This window comes from Nothobranchius furzeri, chromosome 3, assembly GCF_043380555.1.
Source record: "Nothobranchius furzeri strain GRZ-AD chromosome 3, NfurGRZ-RIMD1, whole genome shotgun sequence".
In the NCBI taxonomy this organism is placed as follows: Eukaryota; Metazoa; Chordata; class Actinopteri; order Cyprinodontiformes; family Nothobranchiidae; genus Nothobranchius; species Nothobranchius furzeri.
Genome location: NC_091743.1, coordinates 89,300,866 through 89,321,457, shown reverse-complemented (window position 1 = coordinate 89,321,457; position 20,592 = coordinate 89,300,866). Strand labels below are relative to the sequence as shown.

The following is a 20,592-nucleotide window of genomic DNA, read 5'->3' as shown; positions in this document are numbered from 1 at the left end:
ATCAAGCTCCTCCATATCTGTGTGAACTGGTCCATTACTACAACCCGCCGCGTGCTCTCAGGTCTGAAGATAAGCTCCTCCTAGCTGTTCTGAATGCTCGTTTAAAAAGCCGTGGAGAGAGGGCTTTCTCTGTCTGTGCACCCAAGCTGTGGAACGCATTACCACTGCTAGTGAGGCTAGCACCAACAGCTAGCATTTTTAAATCACGCCTGAAAACTCACTTCAACCTAGCTTATACCACATAATTATGAACCTCACTTACATCTGCACTGTTTAAAAATGGACTCCACAATTATCAACTTCCGTACTATTGAGGTTCTTTTTTAAAATGTTTTTCTAATTTTTTATTCACCCTGTGTCTTGTTGATTTTTAGCTGTTATTTTTGGGAATTTTGTTGTATTTCCTTTTTATCTTTTATCTGTGTTCGACATGTTTGTATAACGCCGGTTTAATTAACCAACATTTTTAGTGTACAGCGCCTTGTTTGGTTGTAATGCCTTGTGAATGCGCTTTATAAATAAAATTGGATTGGATTGGATTGGATTGTTTAAGTGTTACATTTTGGAAGCACCCCAGAAGCATGGGTTGGTTACACTTTCAATTCAATTTTATTTATATAGCGCCAAATCACGACAAGAGTCGTCTCAAGGCACTTCACATAATAAACATTCCAATACAGGTCAGTTCATTAAGCCAATCAGAAATAATGTTTCCTATATAAGGAACTCAGCAGGTTGCATCGAGTCACTGACTAGTGTCAGCGACATTTTATTATTGGACTAACACTTTGTCTGATTAGCTTTATTAAAAATAGAGTTCTTCTGATTTATTAAAAGAAAGAGTCCTTTGTCTTCATTCTTCTCTTGAGCTGGAAAATAAGAAACAGTTCAAAAGCAGAGCATGAGACCTTGAGCCATATCTCATGCAGATTAGTTCTTGTTTGAAACTTCAGGTTTGCTTTGAGCGGAGCAAAACAGAGCAGGGTCTTTTAGGTCAGGAATGGACAATTCATCACGCTACAAAGTACTTCATTGGAAAACAAAGATAGTACCGGTAAACTATTTTTCCTTCCTCCTAAAGTCCACCCAAACCGACAAGCTGGTGGCTATTGCCCAGTACACCTACGATGCACTGGGAAAACGCATCCGCCTCAAAGAGTTCAGGACCTATGACAACAGAACCTTCTTTGACTTGGATATTCTACTCCTCTACAGACAAGTAATACCAGAACATTTCTGTTGATCATGGACAGAAGGACTGTTGGTTTCTAAAGCCATTCTGTCCTGCAGGGTGTCATGTACAAGATCAACAAAAAGAACCACACGTGTTTCAAGAGGAGTCTGACTGAAGACTTCTACCCACTGGGGGTTCCTAAAGATGCCTCCCTAGTGGACCAGTTTGTGCTCGGCAGTTCTTCTGCTCTAGAAGAGGGAATCCTGGTCAACACCTGGACTGGGGAGCTGCAGCTGAAGAAGGGAACAGGTTCGCTGTCATGTGCTTTGAACGTGGCGCGTGACTCTTTGGGTGAACTTGTTTCCTGTTTTTCTGGTTGGGAAGTTTCCAACGTGTGATTTGTTTTTGTGCCTGCAGCAAGGTATTTGAGCACCGTCACCGAGTTCGGATGTATACCCGTCAGCACCCTGTTAAGTACAAACAGAAGAGAATGGGTGGCGGTCAGGTCAGTGCAAATAAAAAATAAACACAGAACCATAACACTTACAGAAATGTCACCAGCAGGTAGCTAAAAGTGTGCACGTTGACTCATTGAAAAACGGTTCTGATCCTAAAGAATGTTTAGATGATGTTCTGAAGTGTACAAACTTAGTGTTACCCTGGAATAAAAAAAAAGACCTTTATAATAATCTAAAACTAAAAGAATACTATGATCAGCGCAAGTGTTAAAGGATGGCGTGGTATGGGGGCCAAAATCAAGACTACTGCCCAGCAGCAGGAGGCTAAATGAATTCTGAAGCAAACTACTGATCTGATTAATGATAAGCTGGCGCCGGTAACTGAGAAGAAGAAGAAGAAGAAAAGAAAAAAATATAATTTCTATAGCACCTCTCAAGATAAAAATCACGAGGCGCTTAAGTGAGAGGCTGGTGCTGCTTACTGAGGAATAGCACCTTTACCGGTGTTACTACTAGATACGCTAGGGACTAGCAGCCCTCGGCTGGTCATTGACTGGTTCAAACACTCCCTCTGCTGTCTATAGGCTAGCGTTAGCCTGGACGGGCTGGTGTTAGCATTGGAAAGGCTAGCCAGTAGCGTGCCTAGGCTGGCCACTAGCTGGATTTCCTACCTCCTCGACGGACCATTAGCATGGAGAGGCTGGCATTAGCATCGGAGAGGCTACCGTCCAGGCTAACGCTAGCCTATCCATGCTAATAGACAGCAGAGGGAGTGTCTGAACCAGTCAATGACCAGCCGAGGGCTGCTAGTCCCTAGCGTATCTAGTAATAATGCTGGTAAACGTGCTATTCCTCAGTAAGCAGCGCCAGCCTCTCAGTTACCGGCGCCAGCTTATCATTAATCAGGTCGGTAGTTTGCTTCAGAATTCATATAGCCTCCTGCTGCTGGGCAGTAGTCTTAATTTTGGCCCCCATACCGCACCATATTAAAGCGGCTAACAGTAAATCATTAGGGTCATCTCAGTAACCACCAGTGGCTCATTTGGGTCACTATAGTTTCCACCTGTGTCTACACTTCTTGACAGCAACCCCACTATAAACACCGCTGGGTGGAAAGTAGAAGTCACTATGAGAAGAAAGACTTTAATGGAGAGCAACAGAGGGCTTTGATTGTCACATATGTTCATTTTCATGTTACTGCATTGTTATAAGTAGGAGATATGAAAAGTTAATCAGTTCATACCAAAGACTTTAAAAATGGGACCCAACGCCTCCCTGCTTGACACTCAGCATTGAGGGGTTGGATTGGGGGTTAAACCACCGAATAGCGCAGCCACTGCTGCAGCTCACCAATCCCTACGGGGACGGGTCAAATGCAGAGATGTTATTTCACCAGTGTGTGATGGTGACTAATGGAAATTTTACTTTAAAGATGAGGTTCACAGAGACACATATAATGCTTCTTCCATTTGAAATATGATCAGTCACTGAGTTTCACATGCAGGCTGAATGTGAAAATGGTCATCAACACCTAATTTCCTGCATTAGCGGCTGATAGAAAATAGACAGGGAACGGCTTGGATAAAAGCCACACAGATCTATGTCACACTGCTAAATTTCCATTCACAGACTCACTCATCTTGGCTGTTAACTGGGAAGTCTGTTATTGATTCAGTATCCACAAAAAGCAGAGCATGTCTCAGCGAGTAGATGCTAACCGTTAGCAATAGCAACACCACAACAGAGCCAAACTCTTTCAGGTTTGTGGTATTCGAGGAGATTTAAAAAATGAATGTTGCAGAACGAGTAGAAGAAGCTGGAGTGTTGTGTTGCTGTTAGCCAATCAGAGGTGAGATGTTTGAATAACCTGAAACAAGAGTGCAAAGGCTTTTTCCACATACACAGCTCAACAGTGTGACATCATCAACTATCTGTTCTGAGGAAATTATTTGGAAATGCAAATCAAAAATCTTAATTAGTGATTTAAAAAAAGCTGCAATAAATTACAACACTTAAACAGTTCAGTCATGTCAAAGTTCCTGTGACCCAGTGGATTCAAAAGGGCTTCATCATCAAAATCCTAGTATCTGAGGAGAAATTATTTGTTTTTTCACAAGCTTTTTTATCTGTGAAAAACAGTAGATTCTGATGTGTTATTTGTAAAATAAACATTTCTAAATATTAATGTGTCCCAAATATGACTTTAAATACTTTTTTAGTACCACATCGGAGACATTATGACTTCAGTCATGACTTAAATGTACAAATACATGTTTTCCTTTCAGGATCCACTCTCTGAGCCTGATTCATGACGGAGAAATGAATCATGTCTCGTCTCATCGTTTTGTTTTTCAGCTTCTTTAACAACGTAGTGGGAGTGGCAGACCCGCGGGACTTTGTTGCTCCGTCGTTCTGTGATGAGGCCCAGGTGGAGGAAGAGAAAGAAGAAATTGAAGCAACATTTTTCAGCTTGTTTTGAAACGCAAGACTTTTTCCAGAAATGTGTTGATGATTCAGCGATAAACGTTTCCTTTTAATCAGCAGTAATGGTGAACTGATGTTTATGGATATGAGTGGAATTAAAACGGACTAAAACACCAGATTTTCCATTTCATTTTATTTAGGCAACAACGTTCTTGTAAAATCAGATGAACACTGGGATTTAAGCAACTTGTATTTTTTTTCATATGGAGATTAATTGACTTATTTCATAATATTGACCTGAATGTCAGAGCCAGATTAACACTTTGTGGCAGCAATATTCAAGGGCCCCATCATCACGGCCCAAGGATCACCGTAATACGGTCATTTACAGAATATTTTACTGTAATATGCAGTAAATACACTCAATTCATGAAATTGTAACTGTCATCGGGTTTATTTTGATAAAAAAATATTTAAATGCTCATATACTACAAATGCACTACTATGTCCCCTATCAAAGACACCCACTCACATATGATGCTATGGGGAAAAAAAAACATCAGCATCTGTATAATCTGGTAAAAGTGACCCATTATATTGGGTCAAAATCAATAAATGAGCAACCGCTTTGAAACCATCATTTATTTAACAACACTTATTCCCAATAGAAATGGACTGAATTGATGGAGCTATCACAGAAGACCACAGAGAACACATCAAGAAACATTTTGGTCCTCGGCTCATTTTAAGCAGAAATCACTCTGACATGGCGACCCAATCAAGTTAGTCCAGCACAAACCATTTAAATCTACCAGTTATCCTTCCACAACAATTTACAGCATTTTCATAAAGCTGGCACCTCAAGGAAAACATAAATACAATGCAGTGTCACTATTTTCTGCTCATAAACATTTTGATCCTACGCTCATTTTATCTTGTTTTAAAATGGAACAACAACATGTCACAGCACAAATGACTAGTTAAACATTTTAGTGCAACATAAACATCTAGAAATCTGGACGTGGACTGTGGAAACTGTGTATAACATTTTCAAAATCAAGGCCACTAACAAGTTCATGTTCAATGGCTATGAGAGAAAGTGCAGAGAGCCGAGTCTGTGACATTGTGGTCGTCGTCTTCCTCCGCTTATCCGGGTCCGGGTCGCGGGGGCAGCATCCCAACTAGGGAGCTCCAGACCGTCCTCTCCCCGGCCACCTCCACCAGCTCCTCCGGCAGGACCCCAAGGCGTTCCCGGAGCAGATTGGAGATGTAACCTCTCCAACGTGTCCTGGGTCGACCCGAGGGCCTCCTGCCGGCAGGACATGCCCGAAACACCTCCCCAGGGAGGCGTCCAGGAGGCATCCTGGCCAGATGCCCAAACCACCTCAACTGACTCCTTTTGATCCAGAGGAGAAGCGGTTCTACTCCGAGTCCCTCCCAATTGTCCGAGCTCCTCACCCTATCTCTAAGGCTGAGCCCGGCCACCCTACGGAGGAGACTCATTTCGGCCGCTTGTATCCGCGATCTCGTTCTTTCGGTCATTACCCAAAGCTCATGACCATAGGTGAGGATTGGGACGTAGATCGACCGGTAAATCGAGAGCCTGGCTTTCTGGCTCAGCTCCCTCTTCACCACGACAGATCGACTCAGCGTCCGCATCACTGCAGACGCCGAACCAATCCGCCTGTCGATCTCCCGATCCCTCCTGCCCTCACTCGTGAACAAGACCCCGAGATACTTAAACTCCTCCACTTGAGGTAGGACCTCTCCCCCGACCCGGAGTTGGCAAGCCACCCTTTTCCGGTTGTTTCCATTGTGGTCCTCAGCTCATTTTAACCCGTTTGAAAACAGAAAACGACCTCTCGCCCTCACAGTTAGACACAGTTAAAAACAATCTTAGTGCAACATAAACATTCGGAAATTTTGCTTTAAGTCCATGTCTGTCAAGAGCTTGCAGCAGCTCTACAGGTGAAGTCTCGTGCTGCACAAAGTGTCGGATAAGTCGAGCTCAGCTTAGCAGCTCTTACACGCACATCACAATCATCACAGTCCCTCTCAAATAAAACCCCCGAGAGGTCACACACACACGTGTGTGTAGGCTTCTATGTGCTTGGATAGGCATGAATAGTAGTGATGTGTCGGTCGCGAACAAACCGGCTCTAAGAGCCGGCTCTTTGAAGTGAACGACGGGAGCCGGCTCGTCATTGGGAGCCGTCCCCTCCCCTCCCCCCTCCCCCCTTGCCTTAGTAAAAGCTACAGGCGATTGGTCAACATGTGTAACTGTGTGTCCAGACTGTCCACACACAGAGCAGTAGGGGCGGGGAAGTGGGAGGATCAGACTCAGACACACAGCAGAGCACACGCGGGCGGAGGGAGACGAGAGGGAATGAGGGAGGAAAAAGGCGAGCGAGAGAGAGGAGAGTGCGACGAAGACGGTGGGAAAATGAGCGCCAGCGGTCGGAAAGTGGAGATTTCTTAAAGTGTTCAGTTATTAAATCCATAGAAATGATAAATATTTGATATATTGCATTTTTTTACATTAGTAAATCATTTTACATGTAGTTTTGCATTATTTTAGTTACAAATGTACTCTACGCAACAGAAAATCTGAGGAGCCACTTGGGAGCCGAAAGAGCCGGAATTCCCATCACTAATGAATAAAGTCTGTCAATGATGATGTAATATTCTTCTACTTTAAATTTCTATCTGCTCTCATTAAAAGCTACTTCGCTGTCATCAGCAGATCCGTCTGCAGGTCTCTTTTTTTTCTCACACGTTGAGTGTGGAACTGGTAGTTTTGTGTCACGCTGACCGTGCGTGCTGACTCTTCCAGCTCTGAAGATGCCTGGGGTTCAACACCCTTCTCGCTGTCTTTTAGCGACTCTACCTGGCCCAGTTATGTTGGGCTACGTCAGCTATTCTGTCGGGGCTTTTGAGAGGGCACCTTTAAGGTGTTTTCAGTGCCAGAAATTCGGTCATGTGGCGGGAGTCTGCGTGGGGGTTAGGAGGTGTGGGGGCGACCATGATGGCCTCCAAGGTGAAGAGGCCCTCTGATGTTTCAATTGTGGGTGCAGTCACCAGGCTACTTTTAGGGGTTGTGCGTTTTATTGAGAGGCGGTGGCTGTTGAGGCCTATCAGTCGGATCGAAAGGTTTCACACGCTGAGGCGGCACGTTTGTGGCCCCCTTAGAACGAACACGTTCTTCTTTGTATTTTTGCATCTTTTATTAACAGAAATGCCCCTGGTTCAGAACTCAAGCATAGGTTTTTTTTCTCTCTTCAATGAATCGTACCACATTCTCTTAAAGGGCCAGTCCCACATTTCTTCTTCTCTTAAAGGGCCAGTCCCACATTTCTTCTTCTCTTAAAGGGCCAGTCCCACATTTCTTCTTCTCTTAAAGGGCCAGTCCGACACTTCTTCTTCTCTTAAAGGGCCAGTCCCACATTTCTTCTTCTCTTAAAGGGCCAGTCCCACACTTCTTCTTCTCTTAAAGGGCCAGTCCCACACTTCTTCTTCTCTTAAAGGGCCAGTCCCACACTTCTTCTTCTCTTAAAGGGCCAGTCCGACACTTCTTCTTCTCTTAAAGGGCCAGTCCCACATTTCTTCTTCTCTTAAAGGGCCAGTCCCACACTTCTTCTTCTCTTAAAGGGCCAGTCCCACACTTCTTCTTCTCTTAAAGGGCCAGTCCCACACTTCTTCTTCTCTTAAAGGGCCAGTCCCACATTTCTTCTTTTCTTAAAGGGCCAGTCCGACACTTCTTCTTCTCTTAAAGGGCCAGTCCGACACTTCTTCTTCTCTTAAAGGGCCAGTCCCACACTTCTTCTTCTCTTAAAGGGCCAGTCCCACATTTCTTCTTCTCTTAAAGGGCCAGCCCCATATTTCTTCTTCTCTTAAAGGGCCAGCCCCACATTTCTTCTTCTCTTAAAGGGCCAGTCCCACATTTCTTCTTCTCTTAAAGGGCCAGTCCCACATTTCTTCTTCTCTTAAAGGGCCAGTCCCACATTTCTTCTTCTCTTAAAGGGCCAGTCCGACACTTCTTCTTCTCTTAAAGGGCCAGTCCCACATTTCTTCTTCTCTTAAAGGGCCAGTCCCACACTTCTTCTTCTCTTAAAGGGCCAGTCCCACACTTCTTCTTCTCTTAAAGGGCCAGTCCCACACTTCTTCTTCTCTTAAAGGGCCAGTCCGACACTTCTTCTTCTCTTAAAGGGCCAGTCCCACATTTCTTCTTCTCTTAAAGGGCCAGTCCCACACTTCTTCTTCTCTTAAAGGGCCAGTCCCATACTTCTTCTTCTCTTAAAGGGCCAGTCCCACACTTCTTCTTCTCTTAAAGGGCCAGTCCCACATTTCTTCTTTTCTTAAAGGGCCAGTCCGACACTTCTTCTTCTCTTAAAGGGCCAGTCCCACATTTCTTCTTCTCTTAAAGGGCCAGTCCGACACTTCTTCTTCTCTTAAAGGGCCAGTCCCACACTTCTTCTTCTCTTAAAGGGCCAGTCCCACATTTCTTCTTCTCTTAAAGGGCCAGTCCCACACTTCTTCTTCTCTTAAAGGGCCAGTCCCACATTTCTTCTTCTCTTAAAGGGCCAGTCCCACATTTCTTCTTTTCTTAAAGGGCCAGTCCCACATTTCTTCTTTTCTTAAAGGGCCAGTCCCACACTTCTTCTTCTCTTAAAGGGCCAGTCCCACACTTCTTCTTCTCTTAAAGGGCCAGTCCCACACTTCTTCTTCTCTTAAAGGGCCAGTCCCACACTTCTTCTTTTCTTAAAGGGCCAGTTCCACACTTCTTCTTCTCTTAAAGGGCCAGTCCCACACTTCTTCTTCTCTTAAAGGGCCAGTCCCACACTTCTTCTTTTCTTAAAGGGCCAGTCCCACACTTCTTCTTCTCTTAAAGGGCCAGTCCCACATTTCTTCTTCTCTTAAAGGGCCAGTCCGACACTTCTTCTTCTCTTAAAGGGCCAGTCCCACATTTCTTCTTCTCTTAAAGGGCCAGTCCCACACTTCTTCTTCTCTTAAAGGGCCAGTCCCACACTTCTTCTTCTCTTAAAGGGCCAGTCCCACACTTCTTCTTCTCTTAAAGGGCCAGTCCCACACTTCTTCTTTTCTTAAAGGGCCAGTCCCACACTTCTTCTTCTCTTAAAGGGCCAGTCCCACACTTCTTCTTCTCTTAAAGGGCCAGTCCCACACTTCTTCTTCTCTTAAAGGGCCAGTCCCACATTTCTTCTTCTCTTAAAGGGCCAGTCCCACATTTCTTCTTCTCTTAAAGGGCCAGTCCCACATTTCTTCTTTTCTTAAAGGGCCAGTCCCACACTTCTTCTTCTCTTAAAGGGCCAGTCCCACACTTCTTCTTCTCTTAAAGGGCCAGTCCCAAACTTCTTCTTCTCTTAAAGGGCCAGTCCCACACTTCTTCTTCTCTTAAAGGGCCAGTCCCACATTTCTTCTTCTCTTAAAGGGCCAGTCCCACACTTCTTCTTCTCTTAAAGGGCCAGTCCCACACTTCTTCTTCTCTTAAAGGGCCAGTCCCACACTTCTTCTTCTCTTAAAGGGCCAGCCCCACACTTCTTCTTCTCTTAAAGGGCCAGTCCCACACTTCTTCTTCTCTTAAAGGGCCAGTCCCACACTTCTTCTTCTCTTAAAGGGCCAGTCCCACACTTCTTCTTCTCTTAAAGGGCCAGTCCGACAGTTTCCTTTCTGTTTACGTAACATCAGTGAGCATTATGGATAACATTTTAACTGATAACATAATAGATTAACTAATATTTATATATACATGTCCTGAGACCTATATTGTTCAAAATGTTATGAAATAAACAGAATAATGAAATAAACAGAATATATGGAACATGTGCAACACCCTCCCCCACTAAAAAAACAAAATGTTAATCCAACACTTTCTTTTAGTACTACCTGTAGACATACAACTACCATCTTAATGATTTTACACTAGGTTTTTCCAGTTCATCATAGGTAAGGATACTGTGTGTGTGTGTGTGTGTGTGTGTGTGTGTGTGTGTGTGTGTGTGTGTGTGTGGTTGCGCGCGCATATGTCTGCAGAACTTGTTTATAAGCAAGTGAGCCGTGAATTCTCTCTCAGGACAGTCAGACTGCCGTCCGTCACCATGAAAGCTGTCATCCTGCTTGCGTGTTTTTCGGTGTGCTGCTCGGCTCTGAGGCCTCGGCCATGCGGTGAGTACTCAAGACGTGACTTTTTGCTGGAATCTCCTAAAAGTGTTCATAACAAACTTCATTTTCTTTAACCCCGACAGTTTCTCCACCTCTGCTGACTGGTGACCTCTCTTTGGTAAACCTCTTCACTTCTTCCTTTAAAAGTTGTCAGCTGGACTGTTTTTATTACAAAATAATCTCGTTTAGAATGATGTGATTACATATAAATTTATTTTATTTAAAGACCTCCCAGGATGGGAAGCTGACTGCATTTGCTAAATACTCCTACGATGCACTGGGACAGCGTGTGCGCCTGAGGGAGGGTGGATCCTACGACAATGAAACATTCCACTTTGATGCTCTCCTGCTCTACAAATACGTAAGGACAACTGAAATCAGACACTCGTGTTGCCGTGAAGCGCTGATTTTAAAGTAAATCATCCAAAACTCACAGCTAAATTTTAGACTGAAGCAAATATGAAAAATAGGAATAAATCCACTTTGTTATTAGTCTGCAAAGCAAAATCTGTTTGCTGCTGCAATGGTTGATCTAGGCTAGGTTTTCATCACATTTATAGAAAATTTTACATCTACAGGCTTCATCAAAAATTCTAATAATTTAAAACTTTTAGAACCAAACCTAAATTGCACGAGCTTCGTTTAAACGGGACAATAAAATGGGACAAGTTTAAAATAAATATTTAGGTAACATGTAAATTCAGACAAGATAAGTAGCGTGCCAACCCAAAAGCAGGGTTAGGAGATTCCCTAAAACATCTTAGATTGTACGAGTGTGTCAGTGACTTGGTTCTTCGTGAAACATTAAAAAATGATTTGTGGTTAAACAGACTCACACAATCTTACCGTCAAAACGACACCGAGATAAAGGATTTCCTCACCCCATGACAGGCTGCAACCAGTTTACAGTCTGCAGCGACCTGCATTAGCATTTAAACTACACATATGGTTAAAACTGCCATGTTTGTACGTAGATTTCCATATTTAGATGTGACATTACACCTATATTTGATTTGGACACATTAAATAGGCGATTTCTTAACTCAGTTTAATGTTGATAGGCTGCATTTGTTTCACAGCGCTAACTACATTTCATCCCATCCTGTAGCGTGTCGTGTACATGATCAACGACAGGAACCACACATGCAGCAAGAAACGCCTGGACACCCACTTTCACCCACTGATGGTTCCCAGGAACTCTTCTCTGCTGGGTCAGGTCGTGCTGGGTAGCTCCTCCGGTCCCGGACAGGGGCTGCTGGTCAACACGTGGGTCGGAGAGTTGCACATGAGGAACGGCACAGGTGCAGTAAAAACAAATGAAAGGTTTAAACAGCAAAATCGTTCAGCGTGATGAAGCGCGTGATTCTCTTTTGCCATCGCTGGACCTGCGTGTCAAGTTTGACCGGTTATGGATTCCTCCAACGTGTGACCTGTTTGTGTTTCTGCAGCAAAGTACATGAGCACCGTCACCGAGTTCGGCTGTATTCCTGTCACCACCCTGTTCCACACTGAGGAACGTGGATGGGTGGTAAGCAGGTCAGTGCAAAACTTTTATAAAGTATTCCTGTTTGCGACATAATTCTAGTTTCTGATATGACTCAGCGTTTACATTCTCTCTGATGTAGGCATCACATGTTTTAGTTATGAGTTTATTCATCAGAACAAAGTGGATCAAATGGAGCGACAGCCAGGTCCAAAAATAAAAGGATACATCCTGTTACGTATACAAAAGGGTCCATTTTCACCGTCTAATTGACCACAGTGTAACCTTTCAACCACAGACCCAGTATCTATCTGGCCTCCAAATCCAGAAGGTTCTGCTCAGTGCTTGTTTACATTCAGACAGACACACTCAGCCAAGGACTGCTGATTCCTCACCATAAATAACAAGTGAACCTTCTCGAAGACTACACGACTTTACAGCTCATAATCTTAAATGATCACATGTGATGAATGAACAAGGTGTTTAAATCAAATGTTTGAATAATCTGAGCTTGAACCAATAATGGCTTTCAAATGAATATTGCTCTTGATACACTTCAGATCTTATGATCGGTGTGTGTTGATTTAACAAGTTAATCATTCACAGAGTGTTAAAAACCTTTTGTACACGAACAAGGCGTGTCTTCTCAGGGATGTTGGGTAAAGTGCTCGAAACGTGTCAAATTCTGATTTGCCAAACTTGCCCAAAACTCATAACATCGTGGTTTATTAAAACAAGAATTACTTCCCGATTAATTCAGTTTCCAGCTGACTCCCGAGTCGGACAAATCGGGAAAGAAGCCTCTTTTGAAACCATCTTTTTGACCTTCAGTCAAAGCCTCTGCGACGCTGCAAGTGGTTACAGACAAGCAGCTCTTTTAGGAGCTACTTCACGCCTCAAACATCTACCTTAGACGATGTTTGAGGACGATGGACGGTTCCACTACAATCCTCAGCGAAACATATGCTGTCATGTTGTTGCAACCCTTCTGTTGTGACTTTTAACCTTTAACCTGCCTGCTGAACTTTGGTGTGACCTTGCAGAGACATCAGCTATCTGACCTTCGTCTCAGGTCTTTACCTCTTGTGTAAACACATGCCTGTATGCTCCGAAGCAACAAGCTCCTGATTTTTACAGGAGCTCAGACTGATGATGATCCGCTAGTATGACCAGCAGAACTCAGTATTTCGGATACTAAGGAAGCATGCAAGGATCTGGTGGCTAAATAAAGACACGCTAGCATGACGCTGTCTCTCTTAGGCTGCATTCATCTCATAGAGGACCTAGTGGTGATCAGGTATTTTAAAATGTTTGATGCATGAATCCGTAAACGTAAAAATTAATGTAATGATTTAATTTACATCTATTTAATGAACCATAAGACGTAAGATTACATAGTAAATATGAAATCAATCTTATGGATCTTTGAGTACTTTTAACCAGAAGATTGGAGCTTTTTATTGCAGGGATTATGTAACACTTCGTATTAACTGAGAGACAAGTGAAGAGAGAGTCACCTTTAAAACGTTTAAGAAGATTTATTTCTAAACAATTTTAAACAAGACTAACTCTAAACTCTAAGTGATGAATGGATCTTGGTGTGAATGAGACATGAGATGGATGGTGTATGTGTGAGTGATGTTAATCAGAACTCTCGTATCCGGAGAAGCAAGTCTGAATGATGTTGTGATGGTTTGCTCTTAAGCTATGATCAGAGTTTGATTATAAACACATGAGACGCCATTTTGTCGCTCTACACATACCCTTGATGAGACCTCCGTACAGATCCAGAATGCCAGGTCCTCGGACCCCCCTTTCGGTACCGGAGCCGATGAAACAGTGTCAGCAGTACGACAGACTACTCTTTGGATTGTCTCCAGGTAAAAAGCGACAGTTGGTTGACAGCGTCAGATGGACCTGGAGGGTCAGTGAGTTCAGCTTTTATTCTGAAAGGAACTGTTGCTTGGTTGGTAAAATGCAACAGATTTTATCCAGCTTGTCGTTGGTTCTAGGAAGTCCGGGTGGCCGGTCCGATACTTCTCTTAGAATGCGGTGAACTGGCTTAAGATGGCGTGGGGACTGGTTTTATCAATCTGGATGTTTTGATTTCTGGTCGAATCAAAGTTGGCAGATTTATAAACACCACAGAGACTATGACACGCTTCAGAAAGGAAGGTTCCGACTGGATGAGTAAAAGCAGTGTGTCATGCGTTTACATTACGTGTCATCAGCATGTCTAGTGCAGCTAGATTAAAGTCAAATTACTTATTAAAACTTACTAATCATAACATTGTCATTTCACAGATTGGTCCACATTATTATTGGACTAGCACTTTGTTTGATTAGCTTTATTAAAAATAGAGTTCTTTGATTTACTAAAAAGAAAGAGTCTTTTGTCTTCAGTCTTCTCTTAAGCTGGAAAGGAAGCAGTTTAGAAGCAGATGCATGAGACCTTGAGGCTTGAGGGGGGGGGGGGGGGGGGAATGGCTTTTAGGTGGAAAACGGTCATTTCATTCTGTTACATATATATTCTGTTGTTTCCACAAGTACCAGCTTCCTGTTTACTAAATTGAGACAATCTGTAATTTATCTTTCAGTTGGCAAGAGAAGTAAAAGCCATGTAAACACAGAAGGAAACGGTTGAATCCATCCTTTGGTACATTTTGTAATATCTCTGATTTCTTCTTTCCAGCTTCTTCAACAACGTCGTAGGAATAACCGACCCTGACCTCTTGATCCCACCGTCTTTCTGTAAAAATGCAGAACTTGAGAATGAAGAGGAGACAGTCACCTTCTTTAGCTTGTTTTAAAAGATTGTCCTCAGAAATCTGGTGCAATGTGATGAGCACTGAACATGAATCTTTGCACTAAATCATCACTTAAAATAAGCTGTAAGCTGGATAAATCAGTAAATAATCATTTAGAGTTCATTTCCCTTCTGCTGCTGCTGATTGAAGCTAAATGTTCTTTATTGTTTTCCTGTCACTGAAACAATAAAAAAAAAGTTAACAGGAATTTAAAAAAGTTCTGGATCATTAGTTTAAGGTTAGAAGTTTAGTTTAAAACATCCTAAAAAGACAAACAGCCTGTTCACTGATTGATGGCAGAATAATTTAAAATGCGTCCTTTTTCTTCTCAGTGTTTTTTTTTTTATCTCTGGCTTTATTCCTGACTAAATACACAGAAACTGATCAGTTTCTCTCATCCTCTTATCTGAAATAAGTCCAGAGAGACAAAGGGCGTTTCTCAATCAGTGCGTTTACATGCAGCCAGTAACCCTTTTAAAACCCGAATATTCACAATAACCCGGTTCCGCAGGTCCTTGTAAACACCGCCAAAAACCCGGATATGCTCATACCCGGGTTTTTAAAAACCCGGTTACTACACCTGGGGTAACCCTTTTCTAACCCGAATGTTTGGTCGTGTAAACGCATACCGGGATATCCCCATCAAAGCGTGTGTTCTGCGCATGCTCTGTTCGCAAGGAATCTTGGTCTTTTGAGTAGCGAGACGTCTTGTATGCGCCAGAACACCAGAAGTAAACAACAAGTTGGGAGCAACATGGCAAGTCGCGGCACAGCACCACACTTTTGGAGTGACGAGGAAACTAAAGCGCAAACAAACGCGGTCGCTATCTCTTCCGAACTGGGAAACATGTTGTTGTTTTCACGGATACCGGAACAAGAAGAACCGGAAATGACGCATATTGCGTCTGGACGTAGTCCATACGTCCTGACGCTACCCCAACGTCCGCATTTAAATCGGGTTATGCAAGTTAGGGGTAACTCTTTCTATTTATGCTTGTAAACGGGTTATTCTGATCAACTCAGAAACCCGAATACCGACCTTAACCCGATCATAACCCGGATATTGGCTGCATGTAAACGTACTCATAGTCAAGGAACCTTGCTTTGATGTCTTGGCCCCGCCCCGGTTGCCTAGGAGATATGTCATCAGGAGCCGCTGTGACATCCAGCAATGGTCAGTTTTTAGGTACAGTTTGACCATTCAACATCTGGTCAAAAAGGAGACACGAGACTGCATGTGTCCCCTTTAAATCAGCCTTCCTCCATCCCATCAGCTGGAGCTCAGAGTCTCTGCAGCTCTGAACACATGATAACGAAATGTCAACAATAATGTTCTCTCCTCCAGGTCCAATCTTTCAGGATTCTTCATGCCTCCATATAAGGAACACTCACAGCCCGGATTAGTTGCTAAATCGAAGAATGATTTCCTAATTCAGATATGAACTTCTAAAACTTACAAACTAGATAATCATTAAATAAATGTTTGTTTATTGCTACTTATAATAATTATAATATAATGAAATATGTCATTAATCTGTGCTCAATGATTGAAGGTTGAAATGAATGTTATGTCATGATTACAGTGATTTAAATGTGTTTCAGCATGTTTATATGAAGAGGTCATCACCACTCGCACTCACACAAGAACAAAGAAAGGTTAAGTTAAACTCATGACTCATAAATAATCTTTTACCCAGATCAGAGCATCCGGTATCAAAGAAGGCGTGTTTCTGAGATTCTTAGTAATATTCCTCAAACTTGTCAACCTCTGGTTGGCTACACAATCATAACATGAGAACATTAAAACCGGATCACTCTGGTGATTCATCAGTTCTAGAGAAAGCTTCAGACTGGCCATCTGAAGCAAAACCCTCTTTAACTCATCAAAGCTTTGACACGTCGTCAGTAGCGGTTTTACCATTAGGCATAGGTCGGCAGCCGCCTGGGCCCCCCTTGTGTTGCGGGGGCCCCTAGCCCTGACCGCCGGCACCCCTCTGTTAATGCCACAATATTCTTATCACCAACCTGGCGCCGCCGACGGGATTGGCCATGCGCACTTCTCATTACCATAAAACCATTCAAGATATCATTAAAATTCTTAAAGTGTTGAAAAGATTAAAAATGGGGCTTTTTGTGCATATACAATACATTACGGTAGCCCCGGGATTCCCCGTCTTGAGCACAACGAATCACAACACAGATTCAGAGACGTGCTGAGTTTGTCATCCAAAATGCTCCGTTTTATAACTTTTGAATGGCTGATCAGGTTCAAAAAATTCCAACTGTTCCTAAAAGTACAAAATAGCAGCTTTCCAACGATCTATCGACCCTTTGCACGTGACGTCACGCCACTCATGTGACCGCCCCCTTCCCCATGATGGACGGCAAAAAGACCGTTTACACCTGTAGAAACTCAAGTGAAGCTAGTCAAAACAAGCCAGTTTGTAGCTTTTTATGGCTTTTATTGAGTTGATTTGACAGTAAAATGGGTTTAGCTTGCTGCGTGGTCGGCTGCACTAACAGACGAGGATGTAAACTCAACTCGTTTTGTTTTTTAATAACTCTGATGGAGACTGAGGACGGAGATGAACTGCAGCCATCAATCAAGCGGACTAGCAGCCCTCAGATTTGCAGCGAGCATGTTTTTACTGGGTAAGATTAACGTTCATTTATTTCACGAGGAAGACAGGGACAGGGAAAAATGTGATGTGTTTATACTAGTTATTGATAATCCTGATGGACGGGTATTTCACCACGGAGGCTGCGCTCCATCCACTGTAGTGTAAAGCGGGACAATTATTAACAATATTAAAGCTCCGGTGTACGATTACGTGTGTTAAAATTACGTTATTTATTTATATGAGCGTCTGCATTCAGAGAGCTTCTCATTCCGGTGTGAGAGCAGCAGCTGAACCCGGTAACACCACCAACAGAAGCTGGTAGGGATCCGGACTTTTTAACAATCAGCTTTGGTGTGAAGTGAAATGCTGTTTATAACATAAAGTTATAAATCCAGAGGGGTGAGTTTAGGCTAAGTCAGCAACGTGTTTACATCGCGACAGCTGCAGAGAGAACGTAAGCTAACGCTGGTAAGCTAGTTAGCATACCGCTCTCTATGAGCCCCGCTAGATGCACTACGTCTTCTGGTAACTGAACTGGGCATGAACTAGTGGAAGGAATGCTGGAGGAGTTTTGTTTTTGTTTTGATCGCAAAAACAATTTCAGGCTCTACTTTTCTCTTTGTTTAGTACTCGTGTCGCTCACTGTTTACATGCTTATGCCGTCCAGCATGGTGGACCCACGTGATTAGGTGACGTTGGTGCAAAGGGTCAATAGCCTGAAGCAATCAGAGTTATGGAAAATATCGCTACGAGGGGAAATCCTGCTGTACAGCCTGATTGAAACGGAGCGCAGCGCCGCGGTGAAAGCGGATAACGGAACGGGGAAGCTAATTAGAATAAAAAGCCAGCATGAAATTATGGAAATGCCTCAAAGAAAATCAACACAATCTATTAGGTGTCCCAGAAGGCTTATAGCTATCTGAAGACTGACCACGAAGAAGGACAGATCTCCGATGAACCAGAGTATGAATGTTTGTTCACACTTTATTTTTTTATTTGAACACCCTCAACTATTTGCTAATTGTAAGATTCAGCTTCATTCCAGCATTATTTATCTTTTTACAATAAATAATTATTTTTTCTAAAACAAAAGTTTTTGGTGTAGCAGTGCACGGTGTGCAAGAGAAGCACCCCATGGCGGTGTGAGGTGTGCAGGACTCTGCCTGCAGCTGGAGAGAAACTGCTGGTCCTCCCACTACTCCTGCAGCTACTGCTGGTCCTCCAGCTGCTCATGTAGCTGCAGCTAGTCTTTTGCTGAGGACGAATTGGCATTGTTGATAGACTGACCAGAAAGAATTTCTGTGCCTAGTACCCATCCTAACTTGGACTGTGCCCTAAGGCAGCGAGTAGAGGATCAGTTTGACCCTCTAAGAGGTCCCAGCAGAGACGATGAGATATTAATTCTTAATGACCTGATATCTTTTTGGAGGCTGCAACATGGGAGGTACATGTTGATTAAAAGTATTTAAACAATTGAAAAGACTTTGTTTTATAGATTTTGGTATTTGAAGTTAAAAGAGGTAACTTTTTTAGTCTCTGTGGGGACAGTGATATTCATCTATTTGCAAGCATTTACCAGTTTATCTCATTGTTCTACATCACTATTAATAGGCATTTCTTTCAGTAAGTTAACTTGCTCATTGAAAAAACACAAAGCTGCCTAATCAGAACTGGTGATTATTGAATGAATCTTTGTTAAATAAAAGCAAGTGCTCATCTTGGAATTTTGAGAATCATTTGTTACTGCAGATTCATGTTGCTTTCTAATTAAATATCAACATATAAGTTGGCAAATCAGTATAGCAAGACTTCATTCATTGGCACAAAAGATGGATGCCATCAAGGAGAGAGTGGACGAATCAGCACAAATTGGGATAGATTAATGTCCATTATTGGGATTTTGAGAGGTTGAGGACCAACAAACTGAAAGACAGAGAGGAAATGATCTCTGTCTGGCCCCAAAACAATTTCTAATCGGAATCTGGCGCCCTTGAGCCTGCAAGGCTCCAACGAAAACTCCCCCCTCAGAAGATATGTGGAATGTGCCGTTGCTATGGCAACTCAACTCTGTCTCCTTTCCCAGCCTGGGCGGGACTGCGGGAAGGCCGCTGAAACGTTCCAGGGTCACTGCAACCCTCCAACCCTCAATGCTCCTGCCCCTATCCACACTGAAGTGACATGTGCTGCTTATCGTGGCTGCAGGAACTGAAGTGGGGATAGTCCCAACCCACCACCCCACCTAGTGGACACTTATGTTGTGTTGTCTGAAGTCTGTTGCATATCTGTCTGAGGTGGGGTTTTTTTTTTGCAGAGCCTGATGGAGGGTAACTCTGAAGTGCCTTTTTTCCCTCCACCTGAACCAATCCTCATGTTACCCTCTGACCTCTATTAAGGTAGCGCGACTCAGGGTTGTGAATGACCACAGTCACCAATTCTTGTCATGTGTCTTGCCCATGTATGTCTGATCTCTGAATTGTGTGTACTGAAACTCTAATTTCCCTCTGGGATTAATAAAGTATCTTTGAATTGAATTGAATTGAATTCAAGTGCTTCTGTACTGTAGTGGGCACAATGGGATTAATAAAGTATTGATTGATTGATGAACAACAGAGACTTTTTTCAAGAAGGTTGAAAATCGTTTCGGGATCATGAAGAAACTTGTAGAGCATCGTGTCTTGGTAAAGCTGCCATAAAATAGCCAAAATTAAGTTTTTATCGGCAGAATTTATGTACATAATAAATCTGCATATTTTGCAGATAAATCTAATTGACAATAGAATTACATTCCATTCAGTGGGCAAATCTTCCCATTGAGAGATTAGCAAATTACAGTTTAAGGAAGAAAGGAACTCTACAACAAGCAGAGATGTTTCATATACAGTGGTCCTGAGTCGGGGAACTTTCTGGAGTAGCTGGTCTGAAGATCTGACATCTCTGGGTGGAGCGTGGTGATGGAGAAGACAGAAAAAGACCTTCGGGAGCTTCTGCAAGACATACACCATAACAATAGTTAAAAAACAGTTAGTCAAAGTAAATCAGTACAGACATCTGTTGAGAGAAGATAAACTAGAGGCAGCCGACGGATGAGCTGGAGAAGAATGGAGTTGTGAACTGATAACTGGTTTTCTATCTGGACTCACTATGAAAGAGGACAGACGTGTGACGCCATCTAATGGCCACATGCTGTTAACTAATCATCAGGTCTGGCTCGGTGCGTTTCTGTCCTTTTCTACAGGTACTGGTCGTAAAATCAGAATATCATGACAAAGTATATTTATGACAGTATTCCATTCAGAAAGTGAAACTTGTATGTTGGATTCATTCATTATACACAGACACGGACATTTCAAATGTTTAATTATTTCCATTTTGATGATTATAACTGACAACTAATGAAAGTCCAAAAGTCAATATCTGTAAAAATTAGAACATCGATTAAGACCAATGC

The 20,592-nt window shown here is 42.8% G+C and overlaps 1 protein-coding gene across 1 annotated transcript in view; it reads left to right on the top strand.

Annotated features, from left to right (window-relative positions):
* The window catches only part of epdl1 (ependymin-like 1), a 23,459-nt gene extending 8,728 nt beyond the window's left edge, over positions 1 to 14,731 (top strand). Inside the window, exons 3-15 of the mRNA XM_070549809.1 lie at positions 1,082 to 1,219; positions 1,291 to 1,483; positions 1,592 to 1,679; positions 3,988 to 4,109; positions 6,797 to 6,847; positions 6,890 to 7,064; positions 9,658 to 9,732; positions 9,998 to 10,236; positions 10,317 to 10,351; positions 10,460 to 10,594; positions 11,342 to 11,534; positions 11,682 to 11,769; positions 14,409 to 14,731. Of these exons, the coding sequence (XP_070405910.1) occupies positions 1,082 to 1,219; positions 1,291 to 1,483; positions 1,592 to 1,679; positions 3,988 to 4,109; positions 6,797 to 6,847; positions 6,890 to 7,064; positions 9,658 to 9,732; positions 9,998 to 10,236; positions 10,317 to 10,351; positions 10,460 to 10,594; positions 11,342 to 11,534; positions 11,682 to 11,769; positions 14,409 to 14,526 (1,650 nt within the window). The 3' untranslated portion in view covers positions 14,527 to 14,731. The remainder of the gene's footprint in view (positions 1 to 1,081; positions 1,220 to 1,290; positions 1,484 to 1,591; positions 1,680 to 3,987; positions 4,110 to 6,796; positions 6,848 to 6,889; positions 7,065 to 9,657; positions 9,733 to 9,997; positions 10,237 to 10,316; positions 10,352 to 10,459; positions 10,595 to 11,341; positions 11,535 to 11,681; positions 11,770 to 14,408) is intronic.
* Positions 14,732 to 20,592: the final 5,861 nt, after the last annotated feature.